The 27,913-nt window shown below is 37.4% G+C and overlaps 2 protein-coding genes, 2 non-coding genes and 1 pseudogene across 11 annotated transcripts; 3 read left to right on the top strand and 2 right to left on the bottom strand.

Moving 5' to 3' along the window:
• Positions 1 to 2,337: 2,337 nt before the first annotated feature.
• Positions 2,338 to 3,248, bottom strand: LOC125478649 (nuclear transcription factor Y subunit B-5-like). The gene has a single exon (XM_048587037.1). It carries the CDS (start codon positions 3,170 to 3,172, stop codon positions 2,693 to 2,695), a length of 480 nt encoding a protein of 159 aa, XP_048442994.1. The 5' UTR covers positions 3,173 to 3,248; the 3' UTR covers positions 2,338 to 2,692.
• An 11,272-nt stretch (positions 3,249 to 14,520) lies between these two features.
• LOC125478547 lies at positions 14,521 to 17,539 on the top strand (annotated as a pseudogene).
• A 510-nt stretch (positions 17,540 to 18,049) lies between these two features.
• LOC125478660 lies at positions 18,050 to 18,146 on the top strand. The gene has a single exon (XR_007259444.1). It is a non-coding gene; the product is annotated as a small nucleolar RNA R41 (small nucleolar RNA).
• An 83-nt stretch (positions 18,147 to 18,229) lies between these two features.
• LOC125478661 lies at positions 18,230 to 18,304 on the top strand. Its single transcript, XR_007259445.1, has one exon. It is a non-coding gene; the product is annotated as a small nucleolar RNA Z155 (small nucleolar RNA).
• A 1,345-nt stretch (positions 18,305 to 19,649) lies between these two features.
• On the bottom strand, positions 19,650 to 26,651 carry LOC125478526 (homeobox protein LUMINIDEPENDENS-like). 8 transcript variants are annotated; one of them, XM_048586749.1, is made up of 13 exons: positions 26,325 to 26,651; positions 26,173 to 26,200; positions 25,845 to 25,990; positions 25,253 to 25,602; positions 25,075 to 25,168; positions 24,890 to 24,983; positions 24,397 to 24,529; positions 24,263 to 24,314; positions 24,133 to 24,176; positions 23,964 to 24,052; positions 23,272 to 23,712; positions 21,415 to 21,989; positions 19,650 to 20,757 (listed from the first exon to the last, which is right to left on the bottom strand). In XM_048586749.1, exons 1-13 carry the CDS (start codon positions 26,487 to 26,489, stop codon positions 20,005 to 20,007), a joined length of 2,964 nt encoding a protein of 987 aa, XP_048442706.1. In that variant the 5' UTR covers positions 26,490 to 26,651; the 3' UTR covers positions 19,650 to 20,004. The 8 variants fall into 8 exon arrangements, with proteins under 8 accessions (XP_048442706.1, XP_048442707.1, XP_048442708.1 ...); XM_048586750.1 differs by having other exon boundaries at positions 25,845 to 25,975; XM_048586751.1 differs by having other exon boundaries at positions 26,097 to 26,200; positions 26,325 to 26,446.
• Positions 26,652 to 27,913: the final 1,262 nt, after the last annotated feature.

Here is a 27,913-nt window from a genome sequence, read left to right as displayed (position 1 = left end):
CTTGTTTTGCACGTGTATGAGGGATTGAGATCATAAGAGTTTAGGATTGACAACTTGTAGGTTATTAAGGAATGTGTTAAAATATAGCCTAAGAAGTCCCGGTGCAAATGGTATTATCCATATTGATGCGGATTCTTTGGTTATTAGTAATAAGGGTTATCAAACTTGATGACTATGATAGGGATTACATGATGGGAAGTATATTTAATTATCAAAGACCACTGTTTACATTATAAATAAAGAGTCCCTGCTCTCGCACAACACACGCAAACAGACTGATCAAGCCCCATTGATTGACACTACATACAAATCATGTTGAGAGAAGAACCCTAGTTTTATGCAGCAAAGGTTTCGCAAGGTTAGTGGTTAAAATGATGTGTTGAGCCGCTCATTTCCACTATATTTGCTCTAACACTACTCTCACTCTCGATCCGTCATCCGTTAATAAAGTAAAATTGATAGGGTTTGATTAAACAAGTAAATCACAAATTCATTAAGTTTTTTAGTAAAGCACAAATTAATTAAGTAGGTACATCATTGAACAAACAACTTTGTGTCATGCCTCATGGTATCTCAAGTTTCCATCGATTGTGTTGCCTGTCTTAGATCTTGTATCATATCGATCATCTTTTCTTTTGGAGTAATCAAGAAAACATGAAGAAAAACCCTAGAAACCCTAATAATTAATTCAGCCCCGCACTTCTGTCTTAGTTTGTCTCCATTTTCCAAGAACTCCTCACAAAAACTTCCTAACAACTTGACATATTGGAGCTTAGTCATCCTCACTTGTGGGAAGATGATCCAAGCCCCTTTGAATATGTAAAACCTTTCGGCATGATCCAGACTTAATGGGGGTTCTTAACGACAAATTAACCATGGAAGGTTGAGCCGTGGCTACTAAATTTACTGTGGTCCCCGGTGAAAAATTATGCCCTACGGTTATCATAGAAAACCCTAGCTACCCATTGACTAACATAATTAGCCTCATGATCTCCATAAGGTATGGCTGATGTGGGTGTCACTATACTTGGTAAGTTAACTGTCTAAAGTAGCATGCAGGAGTATCTATACTTGGTAAGTTAGATGACAAGAAGAGAGAGAGAGAGAGAGAGAGAGAGAGATTTAACAGTTAAGAGTCCAAGATGTCTAGTGCTCACGACATGTGAAACCAGACTGCAGTATAAGTACTAAAGAGTTGCACATGAATAGTATTTGGTTTGATTATGCTTAATTATGCATTCAATTTCTCATGTACATTTTAGTCACATCAGTATTATGTGATCAAAACATGGCTTAATTAGCATCAGACAATAGAAAAACACTTTGTACAATTGATTTCTTGTTAGCAAATTTCATTTTTACGAGGAAAAACCCTACATGGCATATATGTACACAAACATATAAAATTGTAACCCAGAGAGAATTTCTTTTTGAATAATATATTGATGAATTGAGATTATGACAAAGGTAAAACTACGATGGTTCGAGCTATAGGAGATTAAGTGAGCCAAATTGCACATCAGGACATAATTCTGGTTCGACTTGCATCTTACCGTTCGAGGGTAAAATTAACAACAAAGCATCAAAGTTCGTTTTGACGAATTCCAAAATTTGGCCGGACAAAGCACCTTCAGAGATATTCTTTCAATCATTATTTTCCTATATATATTCAAAGGAAACCAAACGGCAAGGAAATAGTTTTAATCTAAACAATAAGAGAGTACTCAAATGCAAACCAGTTCTCAAGAGAAAATGCATAGATATGATCTCCAAGTCTTTTATAAGATTCTAATATCAGTCAAATAGCAAACCTACAAACAAATTGTTTTCCCCAGAGCTAAGATAGATCCATGTATAAAACCCTAAGCATATCCAATTTCTCCTGTAATTGATCGTATCAGATTCAACTCGATCACACCAGAAATGTGGTCGGAACATGACGTAGTTAGCATCAAAATTGATACGAGATTATGCACAATTGGTGTTTGTGAGTAGATTGCATAATTAAAGGGCAAAGAACCTAATGGCAGCTTGCACTAAGAAAAATCTGATGCTTAACTAATCAGATGCATATATGGTTGGTGTTTCCTGTTTTTGTTGTGAGTTAGCACAAATGTGATGTTAGGGTTTCCATCGCCCTTAATATGACATAAATTAGGGGAAAAGTATATCCAGATCCCATCACTAACCCTCCGCTTGAATTTAGGTTGAGGACAAAATTGAAAGGGAAGATTAGCAAGATAACCTGTTTACAAGATTTCACAAGTTACGGATCGCGATTTAGAAAACCAAGATAACAAGGAACGCAGCTAAACATGTATATCTCATACAATCACCTGCAATAAACTTCATATTTGAATTAAAAGACAAAAAAGTCAATGGATTTACTCCAATCTCATAATTCTTGAGCTAATTACAGTCAACCAAAGAAGGATCCCCAGGACTTAATTATGAGAGCACACATGAAAACAAAAACCAAAACCAAAAGCCTAACTCCCCACTTAATTATATATAGTCATGTACCTTCTACACATGCAATTTAATTAAGATCTAGTAGTACTAATTATTTGAAAAGTATATTAATTACCTCGCTTAATTCATATGATCAGTACTCAAAATTGCCGGGAGAGCGAGCTATTTCCCCTTTCCATCATATTGTACTTCGATGGAGGATTAGAGGTATTTGCTGCTGCTAGTAGGAAATCTTGTCCTTGGTGGCAGTCTGTTCTTCATTACTATTAGCCTTACCTTGGTTAGCAGCCTTCTCTCCTTCCAATTCTCTGTACCTATGCAAGTACCTCTTTAGTGGCTCCGCGTAATCATCGAATCCAAGAGTTGCCAGAGCCCAGCAAATGTCATCCCCATTCACCGTCTTGCGCTTCTCTTTGTGGCACTTGTCAGATGCTTCTCCAGTCACGAAACTTATGAACTCAGAAACACATTCTTGCATGGTTTCTTTGGCTTCTTTCGAGATTTTCGCATTCGGGGGCAAATTCTGCTTCATGATTCGCCCAACATTAGCAATTGGAAGCAGCCGATCTGGCTCCTTGATGACTCCCTCTTGATGATGAAGATGGTGGTGATAATCACTAGAGACACTACCACCACCTGTGAAATTGTACTTAAACCCTTCTCTATCTGATGAATTATTGTTTCCTATATTATCAACCATCTCTATATTATGAAATTTTGATCCTCTCAAACACAGACACGTCGCGACCTAGCTCCTCTCTCACTTGCTAATTACTTAAGCTGCTTTATATAGAACCTTAGATGTCCATACATGCATACTTATGTACATATGCACCATATCATATGATATGATGACGTGGCATGCCTGACAAATACCTGGTCAGCACAACAGGCAATTCTCTATGTTGGTATAATTGGTTTCTTAATTGTTTATTCTCTAATCTCACTCTCGCTCTCCCTCTCAAGTGGAAATGTTTATCTATATTAAGAATACTTGTTATGTGATGTATTATTTGTCGTGTTATAATATAAGTGAGTGACATAGTCGATATATGTCATAATTTTAGAGTACATTTTTTATCAAACTTTTAGAGTACATTAATAATAATAAAAATATATACGTGTCATAATTTAAGTAAAATAATAACACCAAATGACGGTATTCCGGTACATCAAAAATCTCTCCTTGGATTACTGTGTGTGTAGAGGTTTTTTTGTGGAAGCTATGTACTCCTAAGTAAAAGCTTTGGAAAAGAGAAAGACTCAAACATATCAACAATGGAGAAAATTGTCCCCCCGGGTCTTTCGACTATCTGTTTTGATTAAAGCTCAATAAGATTAATAACTAATTAATCTCAAATAATGAACTGAATTTGAATTTGCGGACAAAAGTCATGCACGTGTAGTTGTTGCACTGCAGATTCAAACCAATTAAAACCTAAAAGGATTGTATTGAGAATGAATCACACATTGATAAAATGAGAAACCTTACATGAGCTTATAAGTAAATTGGGTTAGTCTCCAAATTGCCAATTCGTTTTATGTTGGAACTTCAACTTTCTTCATTGTATCATAGCAACTGCCACAAGTGCTCAACGTCACCTAATTTGCGTTGTCCACGTGCTAGACTTGAAAATTCGTCATACATGAAGAAGTGTGTTGAAAATAAATCTCACATTGATGAGAGGATGGACTTTACATGAATTTATGAGTAAGTTGGATTATTTCTCATATTACTAATTGGTTTTATGATAGAAACCTCAACTTTAATGGACTGATTATATATTCTAAACCCTAGTGTTTAATTACCTACTGCTAAATCTAAGGTTCTTACATGAGATTATGTCACTCTAACAACAGCGTAGTACTCTAATCAACTTTTCAAGGCGACAGCCAGGGCCAGGAATCATGGATTGATTTGCGAAATGCAATGATGATTCGTTTGCCAAATAAGAGCACTATTATTGTTAGGTTATGTAGGGGTTGGCACGTGGCAGTTTGATCTAGCTAGGGTTTAGGGTGGATAGAATTTCACTTGGTGCAAATTAATTCACATGTCCTAATCTTGATTATTACGCTAATAGTGAAACCTCCCACTCCCACCCTTGTGAAAATGACATATATAATTTATTCGCAAAGGTTCAATTAGCTAATTAGATTTTCATTTTATAACTAAGGTTCTTTTAAGTATGCAACTAAGCGATAAGTATAGATGCTTATACATCACAAAAATCAAAGACTCGTTTAGAAAGAAACAAAAAAGGAGACAACTGAAATGAGAGTTGCGAAGTTTATTCGACGCTACAGTTATTTGCAATGAAATTTGATTCGTTTCGTTAAATTATAATCAACATTAGATATAATATTGAGCAAATTGTCTGTAATCATATGAATTTAATTTCTTTCTAGCATATATGTATTAATGTATTTAAATTATCCTCAACAAATCATGAGAAAGAAACATGCATGTATGACACCAGTTCTCATATATATGAATATGTTGAAGAACATCAAGTTATAATGCTCAATTAATTAAATTTAAGTAGCCTATGAATGGAAAAACATGTGCAGTCAAGGACAACACAAACCCGTTGATCTATGCAGGAAAAGTTTGTATTGGTTTGGTTGTTATGTAGTCTAATAAAAGTCATAGGCACTTATACTCTTAATCTATGCAGTCACATTTCTTAAAGGGGATTACAGTAATAAATTTATAGATGAGCTGATGCTTGTCTGAAGATGAAAAGGACAATAAACTTGTCAGACATAGAGAAGGTTCAGACATAAAAAACTAAGAAATGACATTTATCTGTGAAAGGGTTTATATATATCGTGCAAGTCTTAGCTTCCAATGTACACTACAAATTAATATTGTTAATTTATCTCTAATATGTGAGAATTGTAGCTCAACTCTTTATAATGGTTGGTTCACTTGTATTTTAATTTATTAAAGATTAGTTCTAAAAATATTTTCACAAAAAATAATTTCAACCATTTTAAAAGAATTTAATTATATCACTAATTTATCTCTGATACATGAAAAGTAGCTCAGCTCCTTATAAAGATTTTGAACCTCACAGTTGCATGTACTTTTTCTTTAATTTTACAACTTATATCAATTCTTGGGGGATAGAAGATATTGGATGGTGATAACAAAAGATAAAATTTAATAAGGCTGCAACCCTTTAATAAGGATGCATATTCGTAAATAAATTCTTTCTGAAAATTAAAATTTAACAATGTCAAAAGAATATATCCCATTCCCATTCCAGGCCAATATTATATTACCACCACATATTTGTAATATATGTTCGTGCCATGGTTACCGCTAGTGGCAAAAAGGTGCTGCTTTTAGAGTTTCAAACTTAAACCAATGTTTCTGCTTCTTGCCGTACTATTTCGCAGCGTGAAACCACTGTTTAGAGAACATGAATATTTGTGGTCCTTGTTCAATGAACATATATACCAACTCTCAAATCTGGTCGATCAGCAGGCAGATCACGCAATAAAAGTACAAGGATAAAGACACACTCATGGCTCTCGTATCTTCAAACTAATTAAGCTTGAGAACCCTAATTCTAATATTTCTTACTTTTCCGGCACAATCATCATCGTTGCGTGATCATTTTGGGAACTTGGTGGGGTTAGAACATACGTTTCATTCAATCAACTCATTATGTGAGATCATCAAGGTCAGTCCTGAGTTTTTAGAGACAATCTGAAGCTAAAAGCTAAGTGAACCTCTGAAAAATACACATTGTATTTTTATATATAGTTTGGGGCCCACACCGTCCTACTTTCGTTTCGATTCTCCAATTTGCTTGCTCTAGTGGGCATCTTAGTTGATCCATTTTGGATTTTTTTTTACTTTTTTTAAATTAGGGTTTTGGTCCGTAAACTGCCTTTTGGTCCAAAGCTTGTACGCAATTAAACATTGTCATTATTACTTCTTTCTTCTTTGGTCAAAAGTTACGTTGTTACCAAAACACAACATAATGACATAAGAGGACCAAATACAATAACCACACAAGCAAAGAATGGACTTCCATGGTAATCGAAGAACCCAAAACATAGTTTTGAGCCCAAAATATAGAACACACCGAAGAAAACCCTAGTTGCTTCCTCCCACTACCGTCGCCTAAAGCGCCACAACGGCACTCCACGACGAGCTTGAACTACCACCACCAACAATTACCAGGAACCCAATAAAAAACACCTCATAGATAGAAAGAAAACAGACTCCGTCCTCCATTAGATAGCATCTCGTAGATTGCAACCACCAAGCTAGAAAAACTAAAGAAGTCAGTAGGATTACCACAAGCAACACTGCTAGAAAAGGTAGACAGAAAGAATGTGATGGTGTGGTCACCCGAGCCAGTTTGAACACCAAAACTCTACACACATTCCCGTTGGTGGACCGCAACAGACCTTAATCAATAGTGATTGCAAATCGAAACGGAGATGGGATCGATGGAAGACAGATGAGGGACATGCAGGTGTAGGTTGCCATGTATTACTTCTTGTTTCACAATTTCATGTATATGATTTTTCTTTCTTTAAGTACCTTAAACAAAGCTTAACTAATTAATCACAAGAATTTAGGAAAATCAATATGAAGAAACAAACGACATCACACTAAAAAGTTGTGATAGCAATTTTAACACTTCTCTTTTAATTATTTATTACTTCAAACTATATATTACTATTTCATACAGTGACAAAAGGAATGCAGATGCTAAAAAATGAGTGTTAAATCACTAGCCAACTTTTATCAATTATTGTCACACATGTAGGTGACAAGCAAACCACATAATTAACCAGCGTAATATATTCTTGAACTACGAACATAGTAATGTATTTCAATAATTTGAACCATCCATCTTTTAGGTTTTCCCTCAAATCATGTCTACAAAAAACTCATCCAAATCTAAAACTATATGACTGTTGGATTAAGAGTTTTTAAGTTTTCTTTGTAAAATCGTACTCGTTTATTTTCTTCACTACAAATGAATGTCTTAATAGTTTTGGATTTGTCTAATTTTTTGCAATGATGATCTATGAATAATGTTCTAAAAAATAGACGATTTGGATCGTTAAAATACATTACAGAGTAGGACCCCAAAAAACTCATACTAAAGGTTGTGTAAAAAATGGTGCAACGGCATATCTTGCTACACACAGAATATACAAAGACATCCCCAGAAAGAAAGGAAGTAAAACAACTTCGTGGGCTGGACCGGCATCTGATACAGATTAAGATGGGCCGGGTGGACAGCATTTCTATTTTGTTATGTGCTCCGCCATCTGGCCGAGTCCACAAGAAAATCTGCCACGTCGCTCGGGCTGAATACAAGTTGTATAATGTGATTCCTATTTTCCTGTACCCCATATTGTTTTGGTCACTTACCGTAAGGTTTTAATCCAATGCGAGGTGGTCATTCAATTTTTATTATCATACTTTACCATCGTTGGATTAAAATCGAACAGTGGTGACCACAATTTTTTTTGGATTAAATTCCGTCTTTGCTGCCTAAAGCTTCTTAAGATTCATGCAAGGCACTTGATAATTTTCGTCTCTTGAACATGTCTTAGCTAGTAATTTATCTTAATGCCCACACAACAAATCTTATAAAAACTCAATAGTTGCATTACTTACAAAAATTGTGAGCTATAGCCCACGATTTTTAGTTAGTTTTGGAAGTTTCTGCAAAAACCATCATAAAACATATTAATGTGTATTGTCACCTCAACCTAAGCTTAACATTCACGTAAAACATTTTAAAGATTTTTGGTCCAAAAACTACTTTCGACCATCATAAAACATATTTCTGTATTATTGTCGCCTCAACCTAAGCTTCTCAACATTCATGTAGAACATTTTAAAGATTTTCGGCCCAAGAAATCGCTTTTGGACCTTGCGTTTGTAGGGCAGATCATCTGTACAAAAGTAACATTACAATAAGTTTGTTTGTGTTGTTAAAGAACCCTGCAAATTTGTAATTAACAAAACTAATACCAGACAAATCCTGATTACAAATCCAATTGACGAAGTTGAAGTTTGATGGCTGACTACAACTCTAAAATATATCCTCCTCCTCATCTCCTTAAATTTCTTTCCAGTTGTTTAAATTTTTCGATGTCCAAATCAAAACCCTAATTTGTTTTTGTTTATTCAAACATCGTTTTCATTACACAAAATATAATACATGTATATTATGTCTTGACCGTCTTTTGTGTTGGTTTTATCCATGGGGCTCCTTTGCTCATGTCAATTAGCAACTCATGAGTCACTAATCTTATATTTTTATGAAATTCAATTAGCACCCTAATGCTGCTTTGGTCGTCGAAAATTCGGTTTTTATCATAAGATAATCGAGGAAAACATGGAAGAATGGGTGGTGATATTTGGATCCCGTTGTCATTACGTTGTTGTGTTGATGTTAGCTTCCTCTATTGCATCGACCTTCCTCGATGATTACTAAGCAATCTCTTTGTTACCATTTGGAATGATTAGTGATTTGTGATAAAAGAAATGGAATCTGGACTCTTAGAGTTTTGAAATTATTGACCACGTATTTAGATGTTAATTTGAACCATGTTTGATATTCTAGCTTCTGTCTTCTTGTTGTTTTCCATGTTATAGCCTACATGCTTGTTTTTTCCCATTAAGCTTCTGAAAAGCTTAAGGATAAACTGCATGCCCACATTTATTTAATTTATGTGCACATATATGAACTCGTTTGGAAGTACTTTAAAATGGCTGAAAACATTTTAGGTGAAAATATTTTTAGAACCAATTCTTGGTAAAAACGCAAGTGATGCTTCTTTCATGAAGCACTTCAAGTGCTTTTGGCCCCAAAACATTTTCACTAAAAGCGTTGTCATTTTTAAAAGCACTTCCAAACAAACCTTATATTATAATTTGGGTCACAAATTAAGATTTTATTTTAATTTATTCCTTTTCAACAAACAACTTATATATAGTGAAGATATAGATTAATTAGATCGATTCTCATGTAAGTTATGGGTAATTGGGATATTTACATAAACCAAGCTATAGTAAAATCAATTGTTCGCATGCACGAATCGTTCAGAATCACTGATTTGATGTAGTAACGAGTAATCAACTAACACTAGAAGTTCTCTATCATGCACTATAAAACTTTCAGAGATATATATATATATATATATTATAATCAATAATATTTGCTACCCAACAATAGTCGCATCAAGATTGCTGATATTAATAAATTATTGGTAGGAAATTAAAATTTTACTTGTATTTTTACAAATGATTGGTTTTAAAAATATTTTCTCTAAAAACTCTTTCGGTCATTTTAAAGTACTTCCGAACAAGCTTGAAAATTAAAAGTCAGACGTCACCTCTACGCACATGTAGGTCATATTTAATTAGCTTTGATGTAGATTAATTTGGCTGGACATAATAGAATGGAATGAATATAATTGTGCCTAGTGCTCTTCTTCATGACTAATTATCTTAAGCTCTTAGCTAATGTCGTTACTCATTCACTTTGAACTTGACCTTGAAAACAAAGCAGCAACATCTATTATATATATCATGAATTAATTTGTCAATAAATCCTTTAAATACAACAAATATGGACTTGTTTGGTTCTCTTCGATCGTTTGGAAGTAATAAGGACAAATCGGGTTCGGCAGCTCTCAACTAGTTAATGTGACTAAGCTTAAATTATTTGTGAAATTTTTGTTTGAACTACTTTAGGGTTTATAATTACTTACGTAGGTTTGAATTAAACTAATTCATTTCAACAGGATGCATGGTAAAATACAAGGGCATCTAGTCAGGAAGGTTTGTTATGGAAGAACGATAGATAGAGATATAAAAGTTGAATTATACAGCTTGGAAAAGTATGCATTTTTACTTTGAACTTAAGAAAAACTTAAGAAATGAAACCATGCTTTCAGTAGCCATATTTCTTCCTATCTAAACTATACTACATATGTGGACCCTAAAGCTACAGAGAATGGCCATTAGGTAATTAAGTTTGATTAGGACATTGCCTAGATCATTAGTGAAAAGAAAATATATATCAATTCCTAAGTTAAATTCAGTGAATGATAATCATATCTTTTTAATATACTTAAAATAAGCAATTAATATGATTACTCAAAGCTACATACTAGGAAGAGAGGAAGTAGGATTCTCTCCCCTCTTTTTTTCTCTCCCCTTCCCTCTCCTCCAATCACGGTTAAAGCACGTCAACATCTTATATTAATTTTTTATAAAAAGAGAAAGACAAAATAGAGAATGTGAGAGGAGGGGATGGAAGGGGATTGAAAAAGGAGGGGAGAGAATCCTAGTCCGGAAGAGGTGAAAGAGGAGGGGATGGAAGGGGATGAGAAGAGGAGGGGAAGGAATCATAGTCCGGAAGAGAGATGATGGTTTGAATCCGAAATGGATGATGGTTTGAATCCGAAATGTACTTTGGAGAAATTTGTTTGTACGTGAAACACTATTACGTGGTATTATTGTTCCACTCAAATTATGACACATGTATTTATTTTATTAATATACCCTAGAAGTGAAACATCAACCTTGCCCATGCATAACATAACACAAAATAATACACCACGAACAAGTGTTCCTGGTACCTGTAACCCTTTTATGCGTCAAGTTTAAGTAAGCTTCTACACTTCTGTTCACCAACCAAAATCCAATTATTATTTCTCTCTTAAAAAATGATTTGTTTATAAATTTAGGCCCTATGTTGAATTTTTTTTCCTTGACTTTAAGCGACTTTAATTTGTTTATAAATTTGTTCTAGAAGTGAGCATACCTCGATAACTAAACAAGAAAGTGATGAGAATGTGTTTGTGTGACATCCCGTTCCGGAAATATCGAAACGCACGTGTGAAATTACAATTTTACCCCTAGTTCGTTTCTTTGACATTATTGGTTGTTTGGTGTGGTGTGGCATGTGCTGGGCTACACACACACACTCACACACTGTCTCTTTCTCTGTCTCTCTATCCCTGCTCCTGTCTCTGTCCCGTGTCTCTCTCTCCCTTCCCATTCACCATTAACGTACGGACAAACACCAAACTCCCTCAAACCATCACAGATCGAGGAAACCAAGGACACAGTTGAGCTCGTGAGGTCGAGGGGAACACAGCCATACCATTTTCAGGTAAGAAATCCGTCGTTTTCACGTCGATTCGACGATGTCTGTTTTGTGTACTGTTCATGCAAAAATTATTCATCACGTTTCTGGGATTTCTAAGCTAGTAGGTAGCTTGGTGGTGTCACGAGGAGCCTAGGAGTGTTTCGTTGGAAGTGTTTTGACGTCGGAGAAGCTTGGTTCGAAGTTGGCCGAGTTTTGAGTTTTGAGACAGGTATGATCGCGTGGTTTTTAGCTTTTAAAAGTTGTATAACGTGATTCTACTAGTCTAGGGCTTTATTTTGGTTCAAGAATCATGAAAAATGGTTGAGAAACGAGTGAGAAAACAAAGTTTGAAGTTTTTCCAGTTTTCCGGCGCCGGCGACGTCGCCGGAGGCTCGCCGGAGAAGGTGACGGAATATTCCTGACGCCGTTGACGGAATCCGTTAGAGATAACGGAATATTCCTCACGGCGTCAGTTGACGCCGTCCGTGTGCGCCACACGTGCCTGCGCGTGGCCGGCGCGTGGGGGCGCGTGCGGCGGAGGAAAATTTTTCTAAAAATATGGTTGTGATCCTGAGGTTGTGTAGAGCACGTTGGTATATTCATTTTTCCATTTTGAGCAATGTATAAGAAGTTATTACGAAAGTTAGGTTATGTGCTTTAAAGTTAACGTTTTTATAGCTATTTCGCATATAGGTGACACGTACCCCGAGGACGAGCGTGCACACGCGAGGCAAGGGGGCTACGACCCTTCTACATACCAGTGAGTGGGCTTTTGGTTTTCCGTATATACCTATATACTATATTTTCCCAGAAATTGAATAAAAGTTTATTAGTTATGCCATGCATTACATTATCGTTATTCGTGCATCGTTGATTACGTTATTGTGGCATACACATATAGGGGTGGGTTCAAAAAACCGAAAACCGAAAAAAAACCGAAACCGAACCGAGAAAAACCGAACCGAAAAAAACCGAAAAAAATTTGAACCGAACCCAGCCCTATACACATATACATATGCATGTTGGGTGCTGTGGACGCACAGGTAAGTGCCAGGTAAGTGGTATTCATATTTATATTTCAGTAGCGGTTTGAGATAGTTAGAGAGCTCATAACCTGCACCCCCGGTGTTAGTGCTCCCGCCCGTGGCCAGGGCACAGTCCTTCACGTGATGTTCACCTCCCGCACCTTATGCTCACCTTGGATTCAAGGTAGGTGCACAGTCCTGTCGTACAGACCACTTTAGGTGGTTCCGACTCGTAGGTGACCCGCGATTATTCGCCCAGTCTTCACGTGATCGTAGCACTTATTTACACCCAGGCCTGTCGTACAGACCACTTTAGGTGGTTCCGACTCGTGGGCAGGTTCATATATTGAGATTGAGATTTGAGCTCTATATGCAACCGTACAGGTCATGTTAGGTGACTCCGGCTGCCAGATTACATGATATTGATATGTTTATACCTGGGCACTTGCATATCATTATGAGACTTCGGCATGGTATATTTTTGAGTACATGGCATATAATTGAGCATGATTAGCATATCTATACATATGTGTATATGTTTATTTTCTGGGAAGTATACAGGTTTTACGGCGAGGGGTTAGAAAGTATTTTTACGAATGGTTTTCGAAAGATTTGTTTTTGCCCACTCACGCTTTTGTTTTGCGCCCCTCCAGGTTCTAGTTGCTTAGCAGTTTCGGTGGTCTCCCAGAGGGTTCTTCCGGCTTTTCTGACAGATACTCACCAGCGTAGGGTCACCTTCGGGTGTACTTTTGTCGCAACTTTTCTTTTGGGACTGCTATAGACTTGCTCTGAAATTGTATCTCACTACGCTAGCACTTGTTTTAGTACTTTGTCTGCTAGTTTTTATTTATTCGTACTTTTATATTACTACTTTATTAGCTTCCGCACGTGCACATGGCTACGTCACCTTCGTGTGACGGCCAGCACGCCCTGATCTCGGTCAGGGTGTGTCAGTTTGTGTATATATAAATAAATAAATATATATAGTTAGGGAAAAAATTTCTTTAATGGTTTTTTTCTTTTACAAATGATTATTTACACTAATTCATCTAAATTATAAAAAAGGAAATTCGAACTTAAGTGCAAATGTGAAAGCACTCTGCTCTAACTAAGAGCTCGTTTGAATGTGTTTTTAAAATGACTTAAAGCACTTTTGGTGAAAATGTTTTTAGAACCAGTCTTTATTAAAGATGCAAGTAATTCCTGAAAAAACACTTAAAATGCTTCTTGGAAAAAACACATAACTGGTGCTTCTTGCATAAAGCATTTTAAGTGCTTTTGGAACTCAAAAACATTTTCTCTAAAAACGCTTTTAGTTATTTTAAAAGTACAACCAAACGAGCCCTAATTTAGCTAAACCGAGCATAACTAATTGCAGTTTTTCTTTTCATTGAATAAGAGGGGATAAAAGAAAGATATTAATTCACGATAATAAATTAACTTTTTTTTTTTTTTGGGACAAAAAATAATAAATTAACTATCTAATTAATTCATTGGTCACATGTGAACTATAAAAAGAAAAACAAAAGGAATACAAGGTATATATAGCTAGCAAGGTTAGGGTTGTATTTACCCAACAAGTCAAGGGTATTTGGTAATTAAATTAAGTATAGGCCAAAGAAGACCAGGTTCCAAGATTAAGTCTAATTGCACAAAAGTTGCTTCTCCTCCTCTGACCAGTGTCACCAGAAAAGAAGGAGCTGAGTTCCCTGCTTTTGTCTTCCTCTACCAAAAGCAAACTCCTGGATTTCTGTTCACCAAAAACAAGTCTCTAGTACTCTAGTCCTTCTGGCAACATAGAAAATCTGAGCTGAGTGTAGAAAAAGGACAGGCTAATTATAACTGTATAATTATCTCAACCTTATTGTCTGTCAAAAATGTCAAATATTACAGGTGATGTTGAAGAAGGAAGCTTCTCCTCAGGGAATAATACTGGAGAATTAGAAATTGGTCAAGACCAAAAGCAGCAAGAAAACCACTTGCATCGCTCCAGCTCTGGCGGTGCTTCCGGTGCCCAAAGCAACAGTAATGGCTCTGTCACTCATCAGCAGCCTCAGCAGCCGCCACCACTTAAGAAGAAAAGAAATCTTCCAGGAACTCCAGGCAAATAATCTTTAATTAATATCTAGTAGTTTCTTGATTTGATTGGCATGTTTCACTATATATATGTATATAACATACAACACAAGGCGCCGGGATTTGATTCATTTCAGAAGAACAAAACAAAAGGGCTTCTTTCCGGATCATGTCAGCTTATGTTGAGATTGATTCACTCGAGAATATTTACCAATATTTGGCGTCATGCCTGAGTCTTGTAATATTTTATTTCAACGATGTATATTGCTTTTTCTTCAAAAAAAAAAAAAAGAAGTTCTAATTTGAGTTATCTTGCGAAAGAATCTAAACTTTATGAAGAATTGTTGACAATAATATACAACTGTTTGCTTGATTTCAATTTTTTGTTGGCCACAAGTGTATATGCTGACATAATTAACCAGTGTTGCTAATTATACTTATATTTATGCTACTTAGTTAATTATGTTCTAAAAGTTTTGTATTTGTGTGATCAGATCCTAGCGCAGAAGTTATTGCACTATCACCAACAACCCTAATGGCAACGAACCGATTTGTGTGTGAGATCTGCAACAAAGGGTTTCAAAGGGATCAAAACCTTCAGCTGCATCGTCGAGGCCATAACCTTCCATGGAAGCTCCGGCAGAGAACCACCACTGAGGTTAGGAAAAGGGTCTACATATGTCCCGAGCCGACGTGTGTTCACCACAACCCAGCTCGGGCGCTAGGAGATCTCACCGGCATTAAGAAGCACTTCAGCCGGAAACATGGGGAGAAAAAATGGAAATGTGACAAGTGCTCCAAGAAATATGCAGTGCAGTCGGATTGGAAGGCGCATCAGAAGACCTGCGGCACTAGGGAGTACAAATGTGACTGTGGAACCATCTTTTCCAGGTTCGTTAATTAACTTATGATCATGAATAGTTTAATTTTGTTAATCGAATATTGCATGTGCATGAACATATTATCGATCAAGATTGGGATCACCAAAAACTACTTCATGTATAGATGGTTGTTTAATCTATTAAGAATTAGCTCCCATATGTGTATTTTTATACTAACTTACCAAGCAATAATCTTCACTAAATTAATCTATATTGCAAGTAGAATTCAGACTTGAGCGCAAAGTATGAAGTACACTACTCTAACCAATTAACTACATTATTATTATTCCACGAGCTAGTTATAATTTCTACAACATTTTTCTTACAAGCATTAATTGTCACAAAATTATATGTAAAATGACTTTTAAATTTTTAATGTACCATAACTGTTGTGCTTGAGCCCTCCAAATGCAAAAATATACATTTAGGAAAGAAATGGCCGACCAATTGAAATAATAGTTACATTTGTCGATCTCTTTTTGGAACCTTTCTATTTTATGTCACAAAATATGATCTCGCCCTTCCAACATTGTTTAGAAGCAATAACATTGACACACTTGTTGACACAATTTTTAATATAAATAGAGTACACACAATAATAGAATCTATTTATATTAGCTTATGTCTATTTTGAATGTCCAAATAGTTTATTGCAATTTAAATAAGATAACTACATGCACATTCTTCCACAGAATTTTATGTAATCAACAATATCAAGTACAATTTTGTACTTTTGCATGTAAACGTGCAGGAGGGATAGCTTCATCACCCACAGAGCTTTTTGTGACGCATTGGCAGAAGAAAACAATAAAGTAAACCAAATGCCTATGCCACTTGATCAGCTCATACCATCAATGGCCATGAACACCAGCACCTCCACCATGGGAGGAGGAGGAGTCTCCGAATTCCTCAATTACGATATTAACCCCAACAAAAACAAGCTTCCTGAAGATCTGGTCCCAATGCCATTCAAATCCATGAACATGAACATGAACATTCCAGGTGGTGGTGGAGGACCAGGCATGTTCTCAAGCACCACCGGTTCGCTCTTTGGCGGGCCAAGAAGCGTGTCTTCCACCTCGGCCTCCAGCCTTCAGCTAAGTTCCAACAACAACAACAGCTCATCAGGGTTCAATTACCTTCACAACCAAGAACTCAAAAACGGAGGCAGCAGCCTAAGTAGTATTACTGGGGCTGCTCAAATGTCAGCCACCGCCTTGCTTCAAAAAGCCGCCCAAATGGGAGCCTCGGCAAGCAACTCTACGATCAACTCGCCGATGATGCAGAAGAGCTTTGTTAGCAGCATGGCAGGTCCTGATCACGGACACCTCTCTAGCCCGAATTCCCTTCTAAACAATAATATTCGACCCCCACCATCGTATGATCATCAGCCTCACCACTTCCAACAACAACCTCAAGCGTCTGATCCTCTATCATATAATTCACACAACATGATAGGAGGGTTCACTAACCAGCTCCTGCAAAAGGGCCCACAAGAAATGTCACAGCTTTTTGATCATCACTCCAACAACTCAGCCGCTAGCTCGGCAATGACAGACATGGGACTCTTCAGCCAAGTCTTTATGGGGATCGATGGCAATCCCACCAGCACCATCAGAGCCACCAGGCATTGTTAAAGAATTTCGAACAAGACCATCAGGACATTAATAGCCCTAACAACAATTCTAGTAGTAGTATTTCTACGCATCGAATGAACAGCGCGCTGGGGCCTTCAACGACGCTCGATCTCCTGGGTATCGGAGGGTCGAGGCCACCAAACTTGCATGAGCAGCAGCACCATCACCACTACCAGCAACAAAGGTTGGACTTGGAGGCAATGAGTCAGCACAGATTGCCGGCAATGATGAACACTTTTCAGCAGCAGCAACAACGCTCGCATGGAGATTCGGCTATGGAAAAACAGATTTGGGATGTTTGAGAAAAGATACTCATGTTCCTTGTAATATCTACATGTACGATGTATCCATTACTGCAGAAGAAGGAGAAGAAGAGGCAGCGAGAAGAAGCAAACTAGGGTTTGTTTTGTTCGCTGACACGTTTGAGATTTGGGCCATTTTGGGCCCTGATTTCAGGTCCACCTTCTTTATGTATAGTCAAATTTGGGACTTTTTTCTTTCTGCCCAAGTCACTTTCTGCCCATTTCTACTTTTAGATCGGTAACGTACATTGCTCAATGGGCCTTATTGGGCTGAAAGTATTGGGGGTAATTTCGTAATTCAGTAGAGAAAGCTGCTCGGCCCATAAGACGGCTAAACACTTGAACCCTAATCGGAATCGCGCTTCTATATATTCAGAGCTCAGAGCCTCCCTCGTCACAGCAATCTGTGTCTTCTCGCCGTCTCTCTCTCATCGCTCTCTTTCTCTCTCTAGAATTAGGGTTTGCTCGCTCTTCTCTCTCTAGAATTAGGGTTTTGCTTTGTGCGATTTGTTTGAGGCAGTGATGATGAAAGTCTACCTATTTTCTGAGGGATTAAATTCCCAAGTGTGATTACAAAAATTACCAATGGATCCTTCTGAGCCTCCCAACTCTCTTCTTCGTCATTAATTTTTTCTTCTTCTTTTTTTTTCATTTTTATTTTGTTTTTATTTTCTCTGTTTAATTAAGAACCGTTGATGTGATGATATGTTTCTCGGAATTTCCACCGTGTCGACTAAATTACAGACTACAATTATCTGATCAACGGTTCTCACTTTTCTGTCCATTTTTTATTTGGTTTATAATTCTTTTTCCTAATTTTCAACCTTAACCCAGAAAAAAAAATTCAAAAAAACCCAAATTTCTTTGGCCTAATTGTTTAATTGTCTTGAATTTATGACAAAATTCAGTTCTTGTAATTGGAAAAGGATCCTCGCTGGGTCCTTTGTGGGGATCCGGAGATCAAGCAATCGGTTGTGTTTAGAAATTATTTTAAATTCAAAATTTAAAATTGAATATAAATAGTTTCTGACAAAAATTCACCACACACAATATACATTAAATAATCGTAATTGCTTGATCCTTTGGATTCTCACAAAAAAGATCCGGCGAAGATCATTTTCCCTTGTAGTTTTATATAATCAATTTTAGCCATCCAATTTTTAGTGGGAATCCAACTTGTTTGTAGGACAGAAATTTAAATCGTGGACAAATTTAAGGATCATATAATCAATTTTAGCCAAATAACAAATATTAATGGAGCATCAAAATAATTACAATTTTCAATGTGCCACTGTAATGAATTCGTTTGCATTGAACGGTTGAATTTTTCCGAACAAATTGAATGGTTGAATTTGTACGGCTAGATTTTGATAGTCTGTAATTCAAAGACCGGGGAATTTCATATATTGGTTGAAAAATATTAAAAGTAAACCATCACAAAACAAATTGTAAAAAAAAATAAAATTAGCACTTGTTAAATCACTAATATAATTTAACAACACATTTGTGATGTACATACACATATTTTAATGTCACCATGAAGTTAAATGGATTGGTAACGATTATATTTGTGAGATACATATACACAAGCAAAAGAAATTTTTATTTTTTGAAGTGTTTGGAACATTGAATGGTTTTTTTTTTTTTTAACGTGTTCTTCTAATTTTATAATAACATGTGTTATACGATTCGTGTTCTTGAGACACTAAAAAATCTCTCCATAAGCTGAATGCCACTGTGAATGAGAAGACAAAAGAGTTCAAAGAGAAGGAAAAGGATCCTCGCCGAATCCTTTTCTGGGGATTCGACGGATTCCACGATTATGACCTGTTCATCGTACATCATGTGGTCAGTATTCATTAGGTACTATTTATATTTAATTTTAAACTTTATATTTCAAATAATTTCTAACTGCACGATCTACGATAAACAAATATAATCACCAGATCCTCCGAATCAAAAAAAAAAAAAAAATTCCGGCAAGGATCCTTTTTCCAAAGTGAAAGACCCTAAGCACACTAGAACAATATATTGAAAAGAAATCAAGATTTACAGTTTATATTTCTCTGGACAAGAAAGCCAATGCCTTGGGCCCAAAACCACAATTCAATTCAGATGGTCAACAAATCCAATCGTCAAATTAATAAATAAATAAATAGGCCCCAGAATTTTTATGTTTGTTTTTAGAAAGTGAAAATTACAGAGAAAAAGGTTTGCCCAAATTTTAGAATATTTTTTCACCCTAATAAAATTGAAATTAATGATCAGTAGAGTGTTCTTATGAGCTTCTCAAATCTACGGTCAGTCACAATGGCTTTTACAAGCTCTCACTCGTTTCCAAAACTGAGACTCTCGAGAGCAGGAACTTTCGTGTCACGTTATTCATCCATCGCGACGCTTAATCCACGAAAGGGCAAGAGAGAACAAGTCCGTTCTTAGACATATCCACTCTGGATTATAGGAACTCAGTCTCCTCCGCGGTTAGGCCATCTGTTCCCCTGCTGCCTAGTCTGACCGCGGTATCCGGCAGGATTCCTTCCCATTGACCTGTAATCCCGTCCCGGATTTGTTCTAGGTTCTGTTCCGTACATGTACCCGGGATTTCTACTCGGACTATCATCATCCGGACTCCGTGAATGGAAATCTTGGTTGCTGCCAACACGTTCATATCCTTCCCAAGAAGGACCTGACAAATGAGGCTGCAAATGTCCCCCATGCGATGCATTATACTGGTTTTGGTTCTCTAAGTAATGGTAATTTGAAGTCAAATCCTGCCTGGCTCTCCACGACTCGGACGGAGGGACCGCTTTTCCCATCGGCGGTTTAGGCGAGTACGTAGGAGTAGAAAAACGACGTTGTTGTTGTTGTTGTTGCAATGGCTGCGGCTGTCTTTGTTGCCTTGCCATAGTCGAAAACAAGGGCTGCTGCATTTCTGCTAGATTATATGAGTTAGACAGAGGTGCTCGTTCGACATTGCTCGTGCTCTCACCCCAAACTGAAGGCACAGCTGTGTTCGATGAGTTGTGAAAGTGTGTGTTCTTCGTCATAGAAGTCATCTCCGAGGCCGGTGTTTGCATAGGATAATAATCCGGTGAGTATGAAGGTACCGCTGGCTGCGGAGTTGATAGCCGTTGGGGCGGAATAATGCGATGAGCAGATGAAACCTGTGGCATCTGTTGGGGAAATGCATTCCTTCCAGCATCTCCTTTCCATCCACTCTGCGACAACCGCAGAGAAACAATCAGTTTAACTTGCGGATAATTATACTGAACATGTATGATTACATCAAGAAATTAAAGTTTCAATATTTAAATTCACAGAATTTCTCAAATTTTCCTTTTTCTGTAATATTACACAATATGTGGCCCTAACAAGGTTTATAGCCAGGCTACCATCTATGGCCCATGCAGAGAATTCCCATCCCATCCATCTAAGGTCAACGGGGATGCCCCTGTGATGATATGTCAAGCCAATAATGCATTGCCATGTGGGAAAGCTATAAAGCGTTTAGCCTATCGTTGGCTTGGAATACCGCTCACAATGACATCCCGAAGTGTAGGTAAATTTATCTCCGTCCACAGGAATATCAACCACCATTCACTATTTGCCACTTGTTTCATCGATGGTGACTCCTAACCAGATTCGAGATAACAAGACCTACAGTTCAATACCACCAATGGAGGTTCAACTTTTACCAAAAACTCATATGGGCCTCCTAAATTATCAATTGTGGTTCTATTTGCTTGGCTTTCAGGATTCTAGAGCGGGAGAGGCTAGAGTGCAGTGCATGGTAAATTTTTTCTACTAGTAGTCAAAAACTGCAACAGTGAATACAATCTCTGGCAAAAGTTGCAAAATGAGCCCAAGTAACGCACCGTTCCAGGGTTGCTCGAAGGTGTCGGAGATGGAAGAGAAACCCCGACCCTCTCCTCCATTTTTCTACCTAAACCATTTACACTACCGGCAACACCAGCCCCACCAGACTTAATCATATCCAGCAGTTTTACTGTATCCCTGCTCGACAAGTTAGCAGCCTGGCCGGAAGTCAAAGCAAACACCAGTTCTGGATTTTTTAGCAGTACTGCAAGCAGTTCTAGATCCGGTTCAGCTGCGCTTGCTTTGTTAATTTGAGATAAGGCCGTTGGCAAGGAAGCGACACTGTTTGCTCCCTGAGAAGGAACGACCATTGTTTCTGGATAATATTCTTCTCTAGGGAAAGTTTGTGTTTCAGTGGAATCGGCAACATCAGGCGGCTGTTCTATTGGTATTTCTGGTGTTAAAGAATCATCGTAGTCCATTTCAATGTCCCATGGTTCCTTCGGGTTAGACGGTGTCTCCTGAACTGTCCGGTAAATAGTTTCCTTCTCACGGCGGTTTCTGTTTCTCTGGACATCAATTTCTTTGCCATTCTCACCACCACCAACACTCCACGAAGGATCGAGTTTTATTTCTGCAGAAAGGAAAGGAAACGGCATGAAAAAGTATCCAACTGCAGAAAATGTTTATTTCAGCACTTACAGAAGCCATCAACCAATCAAAAACTAAATAAAATAAAAATGGGCGAATATAACAGCGTCCAGAATCTCTGTTTTTGCTTCCTCTGAACGATCAACGTCCATTTATCCGTTAATGCCTTCACGGCCAAGTTCATCAGTTATTTAGCCCGGTATCATGGGATATAATGCGCCTTATGCCTATCTCATTCCACACGTGATAGGTAGAAGACGGGTATATCCCCATGCCAGGTAAGTCCCTCTCGTCCTTCTGAAGATGCATTTCATAGTGAAGCATGCTACCAGAGTTTCAATGCGAGCTCACGGAACTGTCAATTACCGGGTGCTGGCCATATGGGGGTGGTTCGTAATCAGTCATTCATTTTTTTTATCTTTTCAAGCTAATGAATTCAAAATTGATGATATTTCCATTCACTCGGCCTGCTTGGTAGAATTCCCACTTAAATCACAGCACACACGTCGAGTGGACCTCATTCACATAGGAACCCATAAAATAATCATTTCATTAAAATTTCTTACAAGAAACAAAATGTCGTCAAATAAATCTTGTAGCACATTATTTTGGTAACGTGTGGCAAAACGGCCCTCAGAATTATCAGTCCATAACAATAGAGGAGAAAGTAAAGAAAGGGAAACGAGGTATAATTCATTTCTGTCAACAAAACAAGCATTGACATTAATATACTCAGAAACCTTAACCGAGCGAGCCCACTTTTATCTGGCAAGGAACACCCACATGGGCACCAGTACACCCAGCTACTGTCACATGGAAGAAATGACATCCTCCATTCGTTTTCTCTATGCGGCAGGTATAATCTACCATATAATTGTGATGCCTGGACTGTAACATTCCCTACCAAAATGCAAAACATAAATGGTAACAGGACAAAGTCCAAGTGTCCAAGGGACTTTAAGAGCAACACTCAACTGCTATAAGGTTGAGTTAGAGCACCAATTTAGTAAGCGGGAGGTCTTGAGTTCAACTCTTATCAGTGAACAAAAAAGATAAAAAAATAAATAAAGTTGAGCAAGGAAATTATTGGTCAATGAGAAGCTATTAACTCAAAAAATTAACTCTGTCTCTCTATGATATATGTTGGAAATACTGAAGGCACTCTCCCAACAAACTCTAAACAACTAAGGCCTACTGCTTTCATACTTAACATTCCGAACAGAGAGTCAAAGGAACAAGAAAAGAGCCACTAAAAGCATATGTACCTGGAGGCATCTTCCATGGGATCTGGATTCTCCTGCACTTCTCTAATACGGGCTCCTTCAAATCCATAGACCGCTTTGGGGCAAGAGTAGTTTCGGGCCTACTAGGAGTTTCCCTCTCTTTCAAAGGATATGTCGCAGGTATCTTGGGCTCCTCAATGTTAGACCGAATTGGAACTTTGGGTACCGCAGGCAAAATGCTTGCCTGAGAAGTTTTAAGTTTTTTCACACCTTCAGTCTTCAATTCTTTATTTTCATGGGATAAACCAGATTTCCCATACTTGCTCTGCATAAATTGTGCTCGCATTTTTGCTTTTTGGATATCATCAGCAGACATTGGACGAGCCTGACTCACAGGTGTTGTCCTTGTGGCCTGAACACTTCTCCCAGCAGATTTTTGGCCAGGTTGTTCCACCAACTGAACTTTTCTGCGCTCTCGAAATTCTGCCACTAGCTAAGGAAATAGGCTCCTTCACTCTCATATGTTTAAAAAATAAAGTTTTACACACTCTAATCATAAAACACTTTTTTAGGCCATCCACGTAGAAACATAACAACGTAGAAATAAAACCTTTCATCGACAAAAAGCCTACTTTTCTTAACTAATGATATAATTTTGTTCAAATAAGTAAATGTTACTCAAAAGTTCAATATACCACTTGGGAGAAAATTGTAAAAACCTATATTAAGGATACGAGATGAAGATACGCCGAGGATGTTCTTCTTATTTGACTCATCTGATGATGCTGTCAATAACTTCAAGGGTTCTGCAGCATTTACTTTACTGAAAAAAAATGCATTCAAGATTAACACCACAAACACTATCTTACGAAAATGTATGTCAGAAGAAAGAAACATTCTTACCTGAAATTCTCTGCACTTTCAAATGGTATTCCACGTAAGTCTTCCTGTAAAACATAAAATAAAATCTGTAAAAACTACGCACCTTAAATCAACTTGAACGAATTTTTAATTAAATCTACAAAGCACTTACAGAAATATCCATATTTGACTTCCACGATTCATCACCCATAACTTCATTGATACTGCAAGAAAATTATAGATTAGTGAAAACCGATTACCCAATTTTTCAGTGCATTGGCAGTGAGAATTGAGAAATGTACTTGCCTCTGCTTCAGAATTACTAACTCTTGTCCTGAATCACTAGATGTTTTAATGCCATTTGGTTTCTCCAAAGCTTGGTTTTTTGCTAATAACTTGCTCCACCTTGATAGCAAAACCCTTGCCCTGTTTGATATGTCTGATCTTCAAATCAGATAAATGAGATTAAAAAATTTCATGGTTTATAAAAAATGACAGATACAAAATATATAGATCACTTATTATACAAAAGAATTTTCCCCTAGAAATAAAACTAAGATGAAAGAGAAGAAAAATGCTATTGTGTATGGCAAAGTACGGCTGAAGAACATATAGAGTTGCTTACTTACTACTAACCATAGTTTAGAGATATCAAAGCAATACGCATATTGAGAACCTTGTTTTGTTGAGTCAAGAACAAGTTTAACCACACAGAGATGAGCACAAAAGAACTTGAGAGAGACGGGGCAAGGTAGAGAGGTGATAAAGCACCAAAGAACTATCTGTAACAAATACACACCTGCTGTCCTGTAAAACCGCAGTCGATTAACACTTTGCAGTACGGCTGACATATGCAAAGGAAGTGCTTTATGTAGAGGCAAATGACAAAGAACCTGTGCAGCAGGTAATGTTAGAATTTTAAACAACAATCATTAAATGCGGAAGATAGACCATTGACAAGATGGATTCCAATTCAATAAGTACCTTTAAGATAACAAGTAAAACATTTGTTTGTTCTTCGACAGCAGCTTGACTCAACCATGTTACTAAAATCATTACACCACCTTTAGTTAAAAACCTGCACGTATACAAGTGGACGTTTGGAACATGAAAAGAGACAAATTGTGTTGTACTATGAAACCTATAAAGTGATTTGTATTACCAACATAATACTGAAGAATTTTGTATCCGCAATATCCACTCCATCAGTTTCACTTGCCCAGAAAATGTTTCTTCCTTCCGCATCAGGTTGAAAATATCTTCAACAAAACATTTATCTAAGTCATCTAATCCAGAAGGAGCATCATCCTGTGTTGAGCATGATGGTGCGTCTTCAACATTCGAGGGACCAACAGAGTTCAAGGGAACTGGATCACTTGGTGTCAAAGAATCAGGGCCTGTTGAGACCCCATCCCGCAAATCTTTATGTTCACCGGATTTCAAGGCCTTTTCCCTTGACAACTGTACTAGTTTTCTAACTCTCGACCGTTGACTGTTAAAGAAATCACGAACCTGTCAATTAATGGAACATATGTAAGACACAATTTAAAAAATCACCATAAAAGGACCACACTGGGGAGAAAACGTGGATCAACCCAAAAATAGCCAGTTGTAAAGTGTAAGGCGGTATATCATTATCAGTTTAAACCACAATGGCGCGCATGGTAGGGATCATATGATGGCATAAACTAAATGCATTACAAAAACATCTAAGGGAACAAGTAATTAAGAGGGAAAGCTGAATGAAAGGTAACCTGTGTGACTGTAATGCCGAATAGAGCATTGAGCTCCCGAGATTCCTTCTTACTAATTGCATCTTTAATCGAAAAAACAGATTGCATATACTTTATAGCCTTCGGATTTAGCAAATCCCTAGGTCTTTTTCCTGCAATTGGACCATCTAGTTAATATATAACAGATGATGGCCACAATGAACAAACACAAGAGAAGTATAAATATTTGTGAACAGTAAACTATAGCATCCAGATGGGTATATAGCATCTCACATAATGAAGCTGAATATGCAAATTAAACAAGATTAATCCCACAATTAGCAATAACAATCCCACTTCCAACATTTACCAATCTTAATTGAAAGAGCACCAGCTGCCTGCATATCACAAAACGAAAGACAAAATCATTAGAATTAGGGATAGTAATTTTCTTTAAATTTTCCTCCAATTTCTCGGAAACCAAACACGCAGAACGCAAATTCGAATACGAAGAAAACAAACCATCTCTTGGGAGAGAGGATTGACGCCGGTGAGTTTGCATTGGGTGCCGACGATTCTCTGGAGCTGATCGATCTGGCTGTGGAAAAGCTCCCTCTGCGAGTCCAAGAACTTCCCGAACGACTCGTGGGAGGTCCCAATCTCCATCTCCGCCGAGGGATCCTCCATTGCCGACCTCCAAGCTCGAGTTTCTGAAGCTAAATGCAGCCCATGAAGAATTCGAATTTAGCTATTAATCACTGGGAAGTTTGGGATAGAATTAGGGTTAGGCTTCGACAAGAGAAGAGGGGAGAGAGAAGGAGAGAGAGGGAGAGAGAAACAGGGTAGAAGCAGAGCAGGAAAGTAAACCCAAAACAATTGGCGCGTGTATCTTTCGGATCCGGTTCGTGGGTTTGGGCTCTCTCCCGATTCGGTTTGCTTCTCGGCTCATTGTTATGTTTGTTTAATTGTAAGACTTGTAGGAAGGGGTTGAAATGTCTCTGTGAGTCTTTCAAATCTCGGAAGGGGTGGATAACCGTAACTTACCATCAGCTGTCCCCTTTTTTTTAAAAAAAAATATAAAATGTTACATGTGCTAATTCGGGACACGACACGATTATACAATAGATTTGTCATCATTGTGACTTTTCAACACATTTGATTACTTGGATTAAGATTTATTCTAGATTTCTGTGTCTGAAGTCCGCTGATTAAGAAATTTGGACAACTCACTTTCAATCTTATGGCCAATCAATCCCACTCACCCACTTCTAAAAACCCAAAAGCTTGAACAATCCAAGTCGTTTTCTCTATCTTGAATGGTATGTAAGCTCTGGACACAGAGATCCGAGTATATTTGATTCCTAAATCTTATGTAAGTGAAAATCGTCTTATCCATATCCGACCCATAAAATATGAAGTTGAATTCGACATGTTCGTGCATACGTGCTTTGCAACTTGGATTTGTATTATATTTGGTTTTCTCACATAAAATTAGGGTGGATCCAAGGATCAAACACATGAAAAAGAATCATATTATTAAATGGGTTAATCGTTATAATTTTCAAGTGTATGTTCATGATGAGAAACAATGACAAGTTTAGTAATAGTGTCTAAGTTAAGGTTTGTCATCAACGCGTGTGTCATATCCAGGTTGATCCAAACCCGACACGTTTAGATAATAGATTCATCCATATATCATATATTTTATGTGGAGAGGTTTCTATTACACCCAATGCACAATTATAATGCAATGATTGCTTATCACGAGTTCGAAAACTAAATCAATTGATTGATTGATGCTTACCATGTGTTGTGTTTAGTTGTATAAGAGTATCTCTCATTCTCATGCGGTCTAATTCCTTAGGTGATGATCAGTTAGTTAGCTCGAAAGTGAGTGCGTAGGCGGACAGATTTGGATCCTCTTCTAAGCCCAAAGAAAGGGTCCTCCTAACCAAGCAGTGTGGGCCGTTAGATTTTTATCCAATAACTATAATTAATATAACTTTAAAGGGATCCTCCTACTCCTGTTGATAGCCGTTGGATTTTTATCCAACGGCCTACACTGCTTGGTCAGGAGGATCCTCTCCTTGGGCTTAGGAGAGGATCCAAAT

The sequence above is a fragment of a genome, unplaced genomic scaffold (assembly GCF_019419815.1).
Source record: "Pyrus x bretschneideri cultivar Hongxiangsu unplaced genomic scaffold, Pyrus_bretschneideri_v1 Contig25, whole genome shotgun sequence".
NCBI classification, from domain to species: Eukaryota; Viridiplantae; Streptophyta; class Magnoliopsida; order Rosales; family Rosaceae; genus Pyrus; species Pyrus x bretschneideri.
Note: the sequence above shows the minus strand (reverse complement) of the source record. Positions and strands in the feature narration are given on the sequence as shown.